At 40.8% G+C, this 16,625-nt stretch overlaps 1 protein-coding gene across 5 annotated transcripts in view; it reads left to right on the top strand.

Moving 5' to 3' along the window:
* The window catches only part of CPQ (carboxypeptidase Q), a 517,628-nt gene that overhangs the window by 340,091 nt on the left and 160,912 nt on the right, over positions 1-16,625 (top strand). For all 5 annotated transcript variants that reach the window (XM_086695254.1, XM_086695255.1, XM_086695252.1 and 2 more), the window contains exon 6: positions 10,836-10,927. In XM_086695254.1, coding sequence (XP_086551380.1) covers positions 10,836-10,927 — 92 coding nt within the window. The remainder of the gene's footprint in view (positions 1-10,835; positions 10,928-16,625) is intronic.

Raw genomic sequence — 16,625 nt, 5'->3', positions numbered from 1 at the left:
ACTGAGTGCTGACCATCTCTAAAATCACATGAGGGATGCTGTAAATGCTGTACCACTATATGGTTGCTCTCATCTAATTCTTTCCTTCATTACCTTTCTGCCCTATGTCCCAGTTCCAATTTGTGAACCCAGTGTAAGTCTCTCTCTCTGGAGTAACCTCATTCTCCATGCAGAGCAATGATAAGTTAATTTTTTAGATGAATTACAAGTGCCTACAACAATGATAGTGATGGCAGTAGTGATAAGAATAATGTAGGAGTTTCTTACTCTCTTTGTCTTCTAGATGTAAGTTTAGGTTCCATGACTCCAGAGAGCATGACTGTCCTCTTCAGCCCTAAATCCCTCAGTTCCTGGGCCAGGAATAGTTGTTGAATGAGTGAGTCTGATATTTTGAGTAGCTTTGATTATGCCATTTAAGCTTTTTGATTTCTGCACAGTTAGTCCAAGTATTTATTGATTTGTATGTCCACTTCTCCTGTGACAGAATTTTGGTTTCTTCCTTTATGGACTAGAATTCTTAAATGTATGCTCATGTATCGAAAGATGGACAGCAATGACATGTTTTAACAAGTGTAAAATGTGGAAATGACAGGAAATAATGTTATTGAAATATTAGTGTCTACACAGTGGGAAAAAAAATCTAGTAGTTTGATTTTAAGGTTTGAGGACAGGGGTCCTGGGAAAAGTTCTAAGAATGGCGGCATCGCATTCCTTCCCACACTAAGCACATAACTGCATGGGTTTGGTTTCATTTCAGAAGTGGAGTGTTCACAGACACCAAGCATACCCCTGTAAGCTCAGCCCTAGGAGGAGAGCAGATAAACCTGGGAAGTCTTTCTAAGATGGCATTCCCCTGAGAGCTAAAGTAAATTTTTCCAAGCTCCTATAAATACTTTGAACAGACTATATAAAATTTCTTTCTTACCCTAATAGTGGTTATACATAAGATGTGGCACAATGACCTGGAAAAGCAAAAGCTCCATAAGGGTCAGATAATCTATTTCCTTGGCAGTGTAAGGTTCATAAATTTTGAAGCATTGAAATTTCATGTAAACACCCCTGAGTTTGCTCTGAGGTTTCTTTTATCTGGAGAATACAAATGTGTCTCACGCTTTCCCTAACTGAGGAATGAAAATGTTTGAGATAAACAGCACATCTCTTGGAAGGCCAAGCACTTCTCTTGAGAAAATGCCAGTCCCATGTCCCTGTGGATGGGTTTAGTATCTGCAGAGGCATCAACTGTAATATTCTAGCTCTAACAGAGGTTCAGAGATTCCAGCCTCCTTCCATGTTCCCCGCCTTATTTCCAAGCTTTACTTTCCCTTAGGCAAATGGAACTGATAATTGATTTAATGTTTAAAAATACTCTGTCCAAAAGTTCTTTTTATAGATCTAATCTCTATCCATCTCATTGTAAATTACAACCATTTCTATTAGGTGTGTTAATCCATTCAACATATAGAGCTCTTTGATTTACCAGGAGCTGCATGTGGAAACCAAAAGCAGAAAGTACACTAATTGTGACCACTTGCCAAATGCGTGGAACAGAAAATAACAGTTTTGCAGTTCAGAGGAAGGAGAGAGTGGAGCAGGAGGAATTGGAGCTGGGTCTTACAAGATGTTTGGGACATTGGTTAAGTCAAGAAAAAAAGCAGGGGCAGATGGGGTAGGATAAGAATTATGAGGAAAAGCACAGAGATGGGAAGAAAATGAAGAGACCAATTTCTCTGGAATTGAGGCTTTGGAAACTAGACCAATTTCTCTGGAATTGAGGCTTTGGAAACTAGTTGGAGGTAAGTCTAGAGGCAGATTGGAACCAGTCTGTATAAAGCCTCAAATGCCATTCTAATGCCTATGGGCTCTACGTTATAGACCAGTGGTCTCTGAAGCCAGGCACTATGTAGGATCATCATTTGGGTATGGGAAAATATTTATTCCTTATCTAAAAAAAGAAATACTTTCATTAATATATTAAGTGTTTGACAATATTGCATATGTGTCATTTACGCATAAACATACACATGTGTTGAGGCGTGCTCAAAATTGCATCGCTGACAGAGATGCATATTCAAAAAAGTTTGGAGGCAGACTACTGCTGCAGATAGTAAGGACTGATTACAGATTTTCATGCAGCCAGTGACATGTTCAAAGCACTATTTTAAAAAGATGAATCTGGCGGCAGTTTTACAGAGTGGATTGGAGGCAACAGTTTGTGATTGCAGTGATTCAGAGGGCTTAAAGTATGGTATCTGCAGTGGGAATGGCAAGGAGGGGACATTTTGATGATCTTGTGCTTCCAGTGATGAGGTTTGTCTTCAGCAAGAACACTGAGTGATCACTTTGGGAGCCAAGAACGGAGCAGTGCTCGAGAAGGATGGGGGTTTTGTTGTTGCTCAAAACTGATTTCAAACAATGTGTTGACCCTCCCGAATGTGTTCCGGCCTGAAAACCCAAACTTGGATGAAACCAAGAACAAAAAGTGTGGTTAATTATTGGTCAAAAACAAATTTGGGCGACCTCATAACTAATTTTATACACAAAGAACTGAAGAGAAAACCCCCTGACCATAACCCTAGAGAGGAGCACTTGCAAGAGTTCCCAGAAGCAGCTTCATGATGGCTCTTGCATATAAACAACTTGTGCTTCATGTCTGCTGCTTCGTCTTGAAGGGGGAGCCTGGAAATTTCCTCATCTCCGTTGCTTGTTGGAGATGTATTACTTTCTGATAACCCCTGATTCAAGCATAAACAGTTTCGTTCTTCTCACGCAGCGCCATCTTCACAAGAAATAAAATTTAAAGAACTATATTGCTGACTGTGAATTTGTAAGAGAAGTCTCAGTACTTGTACTTGACTTAGCATCATTTTTTCAGACATCGTACTTTGTGTTTAACTCTTCCCCATTTGGATGCTTTTGCAAGGTAGAGCTCTTAACAGAAATGTGATTCAGAGTTCAAATCTATCATTAACCAGGCTTCTCAATTTCTCCTTGCAGATAAGAACACTCTAAATAATGATAGGGAAAAAGAAATAGTATGTTTAAAGATGCCAACTAGATCAGACTTGTGATCCCTACATGATGCTAACATAATCCTGGAAATATACTGATGAAAAAGCCATACTATCAGGCAATTTAAATAAGAAAAATCAATTCACATATTTTAACTCTAGTCAAGCATCAGAAATAAACTTAACATTTGTCTCGATAAAGTTAAAAAAAACACTACAGTTTCAGTGTGTGTTTGTGTGATTATTAGGGCTGAAAATGAATAGAATGTATCAAAACAAAGGAGATAGGATTAAAAGTTCCACACCAAGTAGAAGCAAATATTCCTACACACTGCTGGTGGGAATATAAATTGGTAACATTTCTTTAGGACATTAGTGACATGTCTCAAGCTCCTTAAAAATGTTTATATTATTTAGATTCGGTATTTCTACTTTTAATAACTTGCCCTAAGGATAAATATCTTAAGCATCCAATAATAAGGGAATAGCTAAAACAATTAAGAATCATTTCTTTGATTATTAATTATAGAAGATAAAGGCCATATATGCCATGATTTTGAGTGGAAAAAGTAGTATAAAACTATACATAAAATATCACTGTTTGCATGTACACATACTTGCATACAAAATTTATAAGGAAATATAGCAATGTGCTTAGAGGTTATTTGTTTCCACTTGTTCATTGTTTTTCTTAGTTCAGTTTTTAAAAGGATATATATTGTCTTTATAATCAGAACAAATATCTAGTAAAAAATTAAAGAGAACTGTCGGAGTTCACAATGCAAATACCTATAATTTAATACAGTTAGCTGCTGGAAAGATTTCTGTTGACCATAATACATTGATTTAATGACTTCTTTGACAAAAGCTGTTGTACTAAATTTTGACTAGACCCACCTGTGCTGCAAAAATAAGTAAATGCAATTGCAACTGAGGCTCATGTTGAAGTTGAAGCACATCTGATTATCTGGACAACTGGGATGGTTTTACCTGTGTTATTTGGGCTTTGGTTTCACAAAAAGAGCATATCTTACCAACTTTCTGTGAACCAGGAGGCACTAATATGCTTTAGATTAAATGAAAAGGCAGTAGCTTTTATTTATATTTATATAAATGTAAGTAGGCATTCATTCATTCATTCAGTCAGCCAATAAGCATTTATTCAGCACTTGTTAAATCTGGACCAGGATTATGAAAAACAGAAATGTGTCAGTCTCAGAAAATTAATGTCCTTTAAGTGTGGTTGAAAGTGAAAAGAGAGGTTCGGATGAAGTTCTAGAGGAACATTGAGAAAGGAGTAGCCAACTTTGCCCTAGAGTTAGGGGAGCTTTCCCAAAGAAAGTAAAATTAGAGATGGGCTTTGTTGAGTGAATAGGAGTTTGCCAGATGGAAAAAGTGCAGTGGCATTCTAGATAGGAAGAAGAGATACAAAGAACCAAATATCTGAGCCAGCATGGCATGTTCAGGGACGGATAGGAAATGTGATGTGGCTGGAGCTTAGGAGGAGAGGCAGAAGCAGGAGATGAGGGTGAGAAACTGGGTTAGGGCCAGAAATGGCCTTCACGCACTGGTAGTCACTGTGCTTTTGCTTCAGCAATGATTAATTGTGATTTTCCTGGCTAATAGAATCCTAATCATTATAATGAGGTAGGACTGTTCCTTTTGAATTATGGAAATTATAACTGTTATGACCCGTTCCACAAACACAGGTTATAAATATGATCACATCTCTTTAATCGCCTTTGCAGTTAATCATTCAAGCCTCCACAGTCCTTATTAGCAGGAAGTCTATTATCTCCTTTTGAGGTCCCTCCCGCCACCTCCCGATTGCCCGTTAATCCCAGGACTTTACTTGGGCCGAATAGGCCAGTCTCCCCTCCAAAACCTGCAGCCGGAGCCACCTGTGACTGCTGTGTGTGGCATTGTTTATACCCCTGAGTCACAGCGGTGCTCATTTTGGGCAACAAGATTGCAACTCTTTGTTTACATTCTCATCTTCATCTATTACTCCCTAAACCATAACCTCTGTGCCAGGGTGGCTGGATCTGGAGGATCCGGAGTTGGCCACACGCTAGGCTGGAATCAGCCCTTCCCCTAGAGCCCTGGGTGACTGTGTTGAGTCACCAGCCCAGACTTCTCCATCAGGGTCACTTCATTTCAGTTGTTTCCAGGACTTTCTGTGTCCCAGGACCTTAGTCATTGTCACCCTGACCCAACAGGTCTCTCGTCCCCAACCCCCAATCCAAGGAGGTGGGTGAGGACACTGGGGCTTTCCTCCCAGAAGGCCCTAGGCTCCTTTTACACACTGAGTTGCCTCCTGCCCAGTGCCCATTTCCTCTAGATGACTCAGAGGTAGATGGAATATACAAGATGGAATATAAAAATCAGGTTAGGGGGTGCCTGAGTGGCTTAGTTGGTTAAGCCTCTGACTTTAGCTCAGGTCATGATCTCACGGTTTGTGGGTTCCAGCCCCACACTGGGCTCTGTGCTGACAGCTTGGAGCCTGGACTCTGCTTCAGCCTACTAGCGCTCTCTCTCTCTCTCTCTCTCTCTCAAAAATAAATAAACATTAAAACAAAAAAAACTTAAAAAAAAACAGGTTATTGCCCTGCCCCAAGACCCCCCAAAAGTGCCTAATTGCTTCATATCTACATAACTAAGACACCAAATGATTTTTCCAAGAACAAAAGATCTTCAAAGTGATTTTGTGTTCCTGCCTATAAAGAGAAGTAGTTATAGTTTATTTCACTAAAATAATCAGTGTTCAACAATGACCCTATTAAAAAAACAAAACAATGATAATGTGCTTATATACCATATGACAAATTATGTAACTTGCATAAGGTGGAAATAGGTCTTGACCACGAAATCCATCTGTTTAACCACTATGCTTACAGCCTCTTCTCATTCAATTTAGATGCTAATGTGTCATTTATCTTATAACTCAGATATTATGTTAATTAAGTTTATTGCAGGGGTAGAAATCTCTAAATGTAAGCACTCTACTGAACTATTGATAAAAGAGAGCTGGGCAACAAGTCTATTTATGAACTAGTGCATTTATATGGAAGATAGGTATACAGCATTTACTCTAAGAGAAAGTTGTGTTTTCTCTGCAAAGTTAGGTCAAAGAAGGGAGAACAGTACTCACCCATAGTTTCGGAGGGATTGAAACTGAGCAGTAAGTGAATTTGAGTTGACACATATTGTTAACAAGTAGCATTCTTTAGAACTCCTGATATGGGAAAGCTATCTACAAGGTTGGATTAATGTGAGTTGATTTTGCTTTGCCCCACTTGGCGCAAGTGTAGGACAGTCAACTGACCTTTCAACTGATCAGTTTAATGAAAGTCACCTCTCAGCCTTCTCATCTTCAGGTTTGATAAGAATGAAAAACAAAGTCCACCAGATGGTTTTTACCTTTTCTCCTAGGTACTATTTTCCCATTTGCATTATTATTTTCCTCAGTAAAAATTAAAGTGAAAATGCATGTATATCATATTTCATAAACAAGACAACATTCTGACACAATATCAGCACTTTATGTTTTTTTAAGAGGGAAACCATATGCTGTAAAATGTGTGCTATGCTATCTGGAGTTCTTAACAGAAATTCCAGGAGGGTGAGAAATCTCTGAGAAGTTTCTGTACATCCAAAGGGGAATGAGTAGCCTGTCTTCTGACAAAACCTCAATGACACCTGACTCCTAGACCGCTGAGACCAGAGTCCTACCACTCACCTCCATTTGTAAGACTTTCTTTCCCGTGCTTGCCTGGGGCCAGTGCTGTGCCAGGGCCAGGGTTGTGAGTCAGGATGATATTGAGCTATTTGTTTACCCCATCTCTACAAAATCATACCCCTACATACCAGTTCATATCACTATGTTGTCTTGCTATGGGTGATCTTGCTTTATTATTGTTGTTGTGGTTATTTTATAGACTTAGAATTCTTTCTTAGCTTTTAAATCTAGTTTGGATTTGAGATGCACAAGGAAGGAAAAGTAAGATAAAAAACAGAAAGGGAGGCAAACCATAAGAGACTCTTAAATTCAGAGAACAAACTGAGGGCTGCTGGAAGGGAGGTGGGTGAGGGGGATGGGTTAAATGGGTGACGGGCATTAAGGAGGGCACTTGTTGGATGAGCACTGAGTGTCTTATGTAAGAGATGAAACACTGGGTTCTACTCCTGAAGCCAAGACTACACTGTATGTTAATTAACTTAAATTTAAATTTAAAAAAAATAAAAATTAATTTAAAAAAAGAAAAAGAAAAATGATAAACAGATATTCTTATATCAGCTTTATTCAGTTTTCATATTTTTCCGGTTCTTTGACTTTATTCAGAAACTAAGAATTCCGGTTGACCCTTACTTCTAAGAAGTGAGGAACCCATTCCTGTCTTTACTTAGATTTGGATATGCTCTATGTTGTGTTGAGGAAGCATTCCACACTGAAAGAGGTTATGCATTTTTCTACAAGTTAGATGAGGTTTTTCCACTGGCTGAGTACACACTCTGAATAAACAGAGATATTCTCTGGTTCCTAAGGATGAGGAATGAGGACTGTGCCTCTTTCCTGGCTTTCCCACAAGATCTCCCTGGTGATTACTGGCCCAGACTAAGAAGTTGTGGGCAATCATATAGAAAGAAGCTAACTAACAATTCTTGAAAACCTACTATGTGCCAGGGACCATGCTTGATACATATTTTCCTCATCTCATTTAATTTTCTTAACAATCCTATGAGGCAATGACCATTTTCCTTACTGTACAGATGAAGAAACTGAGGCCCAGAGAGATCAGGTAACTAGTCTGAAGTCACGGAGACGGAAGTAGCAGGGCAGGGACTCAAACGATACTTACTCAGATTCATGGCCAGCCTCTTTCCAGGCCCCGCATTCCCCGTCTGCGGACTTGGGTGGCTTGGGGGTCCAAACCCCACACTAGGAGCAGAGTCCAATCATTGAATGAAGTCACGCATTTGTCTTAGGTTTAGAGACAGCCAGAATATCAGAGTAGAGACTTTGGAGCTCAGTCAGGCCATGTGCTTACCACTGCTTTCCTAACCTCTTCTGTCTGGCCCTTCGCTTTGAACACAGGGCAGGCCCTCGTGTTCCGTGCTGACAGGAACTGAGCTGCTTTCTCAGGGGCTTGAATGAAGCTCCGTGTGTCTTTTTAGAGCCAGCTTTACATCAACAGCTATGCTCCTGTTGTTTGGAGACCCTAGCATTCCTCATTTCAACTGATTACTTCTTTATTATCTTAATATAATATCATTGGCCATCTGGCCGATTTGAAATGGGAAGGAGACTAATACCGTACAATAATGACTTTCAGGTGGAACACCAAGTCTATAGGGATATTCAGAAAAAAGCACTTAGCATTCAGAAAAATGATTTTTTCTAACCTGTGCTAACTGTCCTTTTATCCTTATTTAGAGAATTCCATCATTTTAGTAATTTGGTACTGTTTTGCTGGTAGGTGCAGAGATAATGTGAAAAGAAAATATTTTTTTTCCTTTTTATGGATTAACAAATGTTCAGAATTTTTACTTGTAGTACTTTATCCTCTCCTATTTTTTCTGTGTTGCAAGCAAAGTGTCATTTGATTTAAAGTGACATCAAGCACATTTCTTTTAGCAAAACCAAAGGTGGTGATCTTTAGATATACCAGTTAGACTTCTTCCCACAATGGTTGACGTTTGTGCTTTGGATGTGAGAGGCTAATTTAACTCTGGAACAGGCAGTGGGCACTTCAGGATTCCTTGTCAGCAGGCACCTGAATGCCTTTGAAAGAACTTGCTGTCTGAGTATTTAGATGCCCCTTCTCTCTAAGGGTACAAGTGTGCATTCTGTGCCTAGATACACATTATGAAGTTTCATAGTTCATTTATTAAATGTCTGCCACATGCCAAGCACAGAATTGTCTTCCATACATTATCACATTTCATTTCATCCTCACAACCATCCCATGAAAGAGTTATGGGATAGGCATATAGTATTCTCTCCACTTTTCAGATAAGGTTGCTGAAGTTCAGGTAGATCGATTTCCCAGTGGTTGCACACAGCTAGTGCCTAATGATAGCAGGGTTCACCAGCTCTGCCTGCCGTTTTCAACTGTAACAGCTTGCCTGAGAGTGAGCTAGCTGGAGAGTTTTAGGAGATGAGGCTGAGAAAGTGGTGGAAGGCTTTGAATTTTATTCTAAGTGACACCCCAGGGTTTGGATTCATTTATCCATTCCTTACCGATTTATTGGGTACCCAAGGTGTGCCAAGCAGGTTGGGCACGGAGGGCATCACAGTGAATCAGCAAGCTTAACCTTGTCTTCCAGAAGCTTATATTCTGACTGTTGGAGGTTTTGAGCAGAGAAATGACATGACCCAGTTTCAGTTTTACAGGGGCCATCTGGCTGCAGGAGGAGTAGCTTGGGCAGAAGAGGGTGGGGCTCTGACCGCCATGCTAGCAGAGGTGAGAAGCTGGGCTCTCGATGGACTTAGAAGAACGCAGCAGTGGCATTTTCTGAGCAATTGAATATAGACACTGCTCGCCCAGGCTTTAATGGGAACTCAGGTCAGCCTACATGCTAAACCTGTATTCTTTTAATTATGTTAAAATGCTCAAGTGTAAAGTGGCTTCACAACAATATTCAACTTAGTGGAAAATGTAGCACCCATTCACTCCTTAGCACTAGGCTTATGAAAGGAGAATACTTGTTGGGGCCAGGAGGAGGCGGGTCCTGGCTCCCTTCCCCAGGAGCATTTATCATCCTGGCTGCAGCTGGCCAGGCTGTTCCCTTGAAGGCCACATGCCTGGGTGGCAGCACTTTTGTGGTTACACTGGAGATTTGTAGCGTGCCCGTCTCAGTGCCCCTCCAAGTCCTTCCCTGTGACTCCCCTGTGGTGAGGCAGGTGCATAGATCCTCTTAATAAGAGTCAAGCCCAGCTTCTTGTTGTTCTGTCACGGTTATTTCTCTCAAATGATATTAGAAGGTCCAAATCGGAACAGGTTTTAATTCTTGGTCACAAAATGAGACTTTTAGCATATTGTGTTCCCATTTTTTTAAGTTTGGAAAACAGATATCCTTGTAGTTAACTTTTACTGAGCAGACACTGTCACTGAAAAATGGTCCTAGATGTGCCAGATCTTTAATAACTCCAAGACAGAAATTTGTATTTCCCAAGTCGATGAAATTGTCACCGAGCTGTTTGTGAAGCAATAAGGTAAATAAAATGTCATCTGCATGCAATTCATTTTCATTGACCTGAAGCGAATGACCTTGTATTTCCAAATAGTAAAGGAAAATGACCGTGGGTAACCATTAACACGGTATCTGCTCTGCAGCCATCATGTCACTGAGAATAGCACGGACAGCTTGTGGATTTAGACTAAGGAGCAACCCCCTTCACACCTGATCTTGAAGCAGAGCCAAATGATTGGGTTTCAGTTAGTCATTGGAAGACTCCCTGATCTGCCTAGAGTCCTGCTGACTGCATCTTCTCTATGCAATCTAACATTCCACTGACCTTGGCCTTCCACTGGGTCCTGCTGGGCAGGTTGTCCATTCAGGATATGATTAGAGGCTCTCACTTCTGGCCTGCAGGCAGCACTTGTACAACCCCTTTCTCCATTAGCCTGCCCTGGAGATCAGCCCTGAGGGCGCTTCTTTGCTGTGTCAGCCACACTCTGAATCAGGCAGCCACATCAACAAGAGATAAATATGCGTACCTCTGAGTTCCTCCTGTCTCCAGAATGCAGATGAGGGGCCTTGCCATTTTGAAAAAATTTTAAATCACCTGAAGGATCACTTGTTTTATTTTATTATTTTTCCCAGGGTTGCGACCAAAGAGGACTCTGCGTTTGGTGCTCTGGACTGCAGAGGAACAAGGTGGAATCGGTGCCTTCCAGTATTATCAGTTACACAAGGTAAGGAAGTAGCCACGGGTTGCTGGGCATTTGCGAGTTTAACATTAGTGTAAATAAACCGGAAGCATCCGCGCTTTTGGTTGAAAAATTCCCTCTATTGTCCGGAAGACTCTCAACAATTCTTTGTGGTAGGCTGACCCCAGCAAACACCCCTGGCAAAAGCCTTCATCCAGTCCTACGGCAGAGAATGCACTGGTGAACCGAGGGTGCTATGTTGTAGACCTGAGGGCTTCTCTGTTTCTACATCAGTCTGTGACCGTAGAGGAATTCCACCTGCCACGCTGCCATTTTCTTAAAGCCTCTCTGGTTCAGCTATTTCTTGTGTGCCAGAGAAACAGTAATAGGTAAGCATTTCCTCTCACCACTGAGCCCTCTCCCATACTTGTATGCCCTAAATCCTCCTGGATTTAGAACCAAACGCGGGGGCCTAGAGCCAGCCAGGAGCATCGATAATGGCAGTGGGACTGGCAGCACCTCAGACCAGGCTATGTGGAAGACAGCTTGGTTTGACACTGACTTTAATAAGGCAAAAGTGAAGCTTGAGGCAAGAAGGTGATAGTGGAAGATGATGATTAGAAATACAAGACCGCGGTGAAGATGGGGGACAGGGAGATTAATGTCAAGAACAACCGTTGAGAGAGGGCAAAGTGTACAAGCTCAGAGATACTCTGGAGCAAATCAAATGTTAGTTCAAAGAGGAATTTCCAAATCAGTGGGTGAGCTGCTGAACAGTGATGGGCAGAGGAGCAGGGTCTGGTCTGCTGCTGCTGGGTTGTTTTTCCTGCATTTCCGGATTACGAGGAACAGATTTGCAAGCTTAAATGATCAAAATCAGAGAAAGGTTTGTTTTTTGAATTTTGTTTATACCCTTTGGGATCATTTACAGAGTCAGTCTCTATAACCCTACTTCAGTTAGAGCTTAAGAATAATGAGCTAAGGGGCATGAATTTGGCCACTGAAGATAGTTATTTACTGTACAAAGGAAAACCATGCTTTATGCTTAACGCTTTTACCACTTCAGTTCTTTTGGCCTCGAGTGATCCTGGAGAATCAGATTATTCCAGATAAGTGTCCTTTGGTTGGTGGGTCAGTAGCATCATCTTCTATGTGTTGTGGTTGACTAGAACTCCAGATGAGAGCTATTCTAGATTCAGCAACATTCATTTAATATAGCGTCCCGCCTACTATGCTTCATGCATTAGATTAGGCGCTAGATTTCATGTCATTAAACAAGCCACCCGAAACTTACCGAGACTGCAGTATAAAGGACACCAACCACTGAACTTCAGTCATACAATCATGTGTGGAGTGTTCTGATAAAGTACTGATGGCAGAGACAGGAAGCTCACCTAACCTGCCCACGGAGAGCATTCAGGATAGGCTACAGGGCAGAAATGACATCTAACCAGAGACTTCAGGACTGAATAGAAGTAAGCTAAGGAAAAGGAGTTGGTAGGGGGGAGGTGGGTACTTGGCAGTGGGAACCGTATGTGTGAAGGCTGGAGGTAAAGACAGCACCACACGCACACTGAGGAAGGGGAAGGGACTCAGAGTGGTCGGTGCACGGAATGGAAGCTGCAGTGGTCAGAGCACACAGTAGAGAGGTAAACAGGGGCCTGAACAAGAAGGACGTATACATCATGTTTACAAGTTCGCACTTTATCTTTGTTTTTCAATATCATTTTTTTAATTTACATCCAAATTAGTTAGCATACAGTGCAACAATGATTACCTTGAGGCGACAAGAGTAACTGAATTATTTTTAAGGAGGTGCTTTTAGCTTCTATACACCTTCTATACACCTTGGACTCTATAAGCAACATAATACCTAAGAACTGGTTTGAAGCACATTTATTCTTGATAAAATATTCTACTCAAAGAAAAAAAAATTGGATTTAAACTGCAGTGGATCTGGCTTGAACTTTCCTCAACCGCTGAAATTCCTTCAATCTGAAATAAGGTTTATTTCTCTGTAAGGTTTTGAGTTTCACTGTAGCCTACTAAAATACATGGATAAAATCAGAAATGACTTGATTCTAAGCTTTTAGGAGGTTAGCAATATATATATATATATATACATATATATATGTATATATATATGTATATATATATATATATACACACACACACACACACACACACACACACACACACACATTTTTTTCCAGAGGACATGAAATCACATTAACAGAACTGGTTTATCTTGACAGTATCCATGTTGCCTCTCTACAAAAGTCTATATATTGGTGGCTGGTCTGCTTTGCATTTTCAGGGATGAAAAGAAATTCTAGAAAGGGAGACATAGGTGTTTTATTTATAGATATCTCTTTATCTCACCTTTAAAAAACATTCTGCATGTTTATATGATATAGCCAATTTCAAAGGACTTATTCTATATTCTCATGATTAACATATTGAATGAGGCATTGCCAACAGCATTATCATTTCTGGGGTGGCTGAGTTTAACTTTAAATAAATGTAATAAGGAAGTCACAAATCAGAGAGGACAAATGATATTGTCTTTAAACTTTTCTATGGCATTTTTTAATACCAGAAAATAGTCAAACAATGTCCGATTCACTCCAGCTATAACAGAGAGATCCTCTGTTCTAACTAAGGTTATGATAGCTGCTGAAATAAATAAGCCCTATAATTTCAGTGCCTTAACATAATGAAGATTTATTTCTTGCTCATTTAACATCCAATCTACAGGAGGGTTCCTCTCCACATAGTCATTCAAGGATCCAGGCTCAGAGACTCTTCAGCAACATGGCTCTCAATATTGCCTTGAGCATCAATATATATCTAGCTGGCAGTCAGACGGAGAGTGGAGAGGTTTTATAGGACAGTTCTGGAAATGGATGTGGAAAAGCAGAGAGTTTATGTTTGCTTAACTGAAGTCTGAAAAGATCTTTATCCTCCACTTAACATGGTTCTGTCTAAGAGAAAGCTAGTACTAGGTGGATATAGTAAGTTATATAACTGTGTTGTTTTAATTCTTGTGAAGTAGAAATAATGAAAGAAAACAAGTAAAAGAACAGGGATATCAGTAAACAATTACTTGACAAAAGTTTCTATTTTCTATTAAAGAGAATGCTATATCCTATAAATCACAACTGGCAGACAAGGGAACATAGCCTTCTTCCTCCCACATTAAACCCACCAAAACACTGGAAGTATGAGCATAGAATGGTCACCACAGCTCAGCTTTCCAAGGCCTTGTTCTTGCCTTCTCCCCTCCAATAAGAAACTCAATCCACTACTGGCCTTCAGGAGAACTGCTTCTAGTCTTTGTTCTGCCACTAACTGAACATGAGACCTGAATAATGAGTCCTTTAGCCTCTCGGAGACTCAGTTTCCTCAACTCAACTTATTGAAGTTTATCTTCCCTTCTCAACCCTCACAATGTAGAGAGACTCTCGTATCATAATTATGCTTTGCTCTATTGAGAACAAAGTATTATTTACAATTAAAATGTACAATTAGGCATGCCCTTCTAAGATCTAGTGTTGTTGTCTGTGAGAAAACAAAGGCAGTGTTACCTTCAGCAGCACAGTTGGAGATCAGTAAACTTCTATTATTGAAAATTTACCCTACAACAGACACTCTAGCCTGAAGGAAGTATAACCATCATCCCTGTCACACTTGTTCCTCCTTCGTTATTGTTTCTGTTAATGATAGTGTCATCCTCCCCACTGCCAAGTATCAAAATGTCACTGACACCTTTCCTTCCTTCCTCTTCCTTGTAGTCCATATCTAATAAACAGTAAAGCCCCATTCATCCTACATTTTGTCACTTTTGATGAATCTCTCATTTCTATGCCCCCTGCCTTTTCTCTAGTTCAGGCTTTCCATGATACCCACCAAACCAAGATAATCTTCCAGAAGCCCGGCTCGATTCAGACAAACCCTCTGTCTCCAAACCTTCAGTTGTTCCCCAGCACTAATAGAATCTAGCCCAAATTGGGGCTCTTGAGTCTTAGTTGGTTAAGCATTGACTTCGGCTCAGGTCATGATCTCACAGTTCGTGGGTTTGAGCCCCGCATTGGGCTCTGTGCTGACAGTTCACAGCCTGGAGCCTGCTTCGGATTCTGTGTCTCCCTCTCTCTGCTCCTCCCCTGGTCGAGTCTGTCTATTTCTCTCTCAAAAATAAATAAACAGGGGCGCCTGGGTGGCGCAGTCGGTTAAGCGTCCGACTTCAGCCAGGTCACGATCTCGCCGTCCGTGAGTTCGAGCCCCGCGTCAGGCTCTGGGCTGATGGCTCAGAGCCTGGAGCCTGTTTCCGATTCTGTGTCTCCCTCTCTCTCTGCCCCTCCCCCGTTCATGCTCTGTCTCTCTCTGTCCCAAAAATAAATAAACGTTGAAAAAAAAATTTAAAAAAATAAATAAATAAACATAAAAAAAAATTAAAAAAAAAAAAAAAGATTCTAGCCTAACTTGTTTAGCTTTTTGTTCTTTGTGGTTCTCCATGCCATGGTTTCCCACCAGTCTTCTCCAGTGTCCTCTAGTCTGACAAGAAGGAGTGGTTCCTTACACATCCCACACTGGCCTTTCTTCATATCAGTAATCATACAGTTTTTCTGCCTTGAATTCTCTTCTTTCCATCTCTTACATGTTTTACAAGGATGAACTCAAAGGCCCTCTTTCCCACAGCACATTCTCTGACTAGGGGCGCCTGGGTGGCTCAGTCAGTTAAGCTTCGACTCTTGATTTTGCTCAGGGCATGATCTCATGACCCTGAGATCGAGCCCTACCCCACATGGAGCCTGCTTGGCATTCTCTCCCTCCCTCTCTCTCTGCCCCTCCCCCATTTGTGCTCACACATGTGTGCACGCTCTCTCGCTCTCAAAAAACAAAAATAAATTTAAAAAATTAAATGGAGCGCCTGCGTGGCTCAGTCAGTTGAGCGTCCAACTTCGTCTCGGGCCATGATCTCACAGTTTATGGGTTCTAGCCCCGCACTGGGCTCTGTGCTGACAGCTGAGAGCCTAAGCCAACTTCAGATTCTGTGTCTCCCTCTGTCTCTGCCCCTACCCCACTTGCACTCTGTCTCTCTCTCTCTTTCAAAAATAAACAAATGGTAAAAAAAAAAATTTAATTAAAAAAAGAGCATTTTCTGACTAACTCTTCAACCCCTGATTGAACATAATCTTTCTATCCTTGAAATAAATATAACACCTGACCTAGACATTTCTAAGAATGTGGAATAATTTCTAATCTACAGGAAAGAAGGAAGGAAGGAAGGAAGGAAGGAAGGAAGGAAGGAAGGAAGGAAGGAAGGAAGGAAGGAAGGAGGGAGGGAGAGAAAAATGCAAGAAAGGGAGGTAAAAAACAAAAGAAGTCAGAGTCTTCGGCCATAAGGACCTTGCATTCCACTTAAATATTAATTTTAAACTCACACATAAAAAATTTAGTATAACAAACAATATATAATAAGGTTCTAATTTATGTACTAAAAGTATCTTGCTTTTACAAAGAATTCTATCCCTGACAGGGTGCTGAGTGCTATAAAGGCTTAGCACTTGGATGGATGGAAAGGAGTTAAGAAAAGGGAGAAATGGCTATGACTTGTTGGTCATGAGGAAGGCTCCTTGAGGAATATGTGGGTTTGAGTGAGTAATCAGGAAGAGGAAAATTAGAACCCTACTCTCCTTTGTATTGGTGATGACTAAGACCCAAGGTATGTCTTTGGCTCCAG

Source organism: Puma concolor, chromosome F2, assembly GCF_028749965.1.
Source record: "Puma concolor isolate L17-30 chromosome F2, mPumCon1.1.hap2, whole genome shotgun sequence".
Taxonomy (NCBI): Eukaryota; Metazoa; Chordata; class Mammalia; order Carnivora; family Felidae; genus Puma; species Puma concolor.
This window is presented reverse-complemented; position numbering and strand designations above follow the sequence as displayed.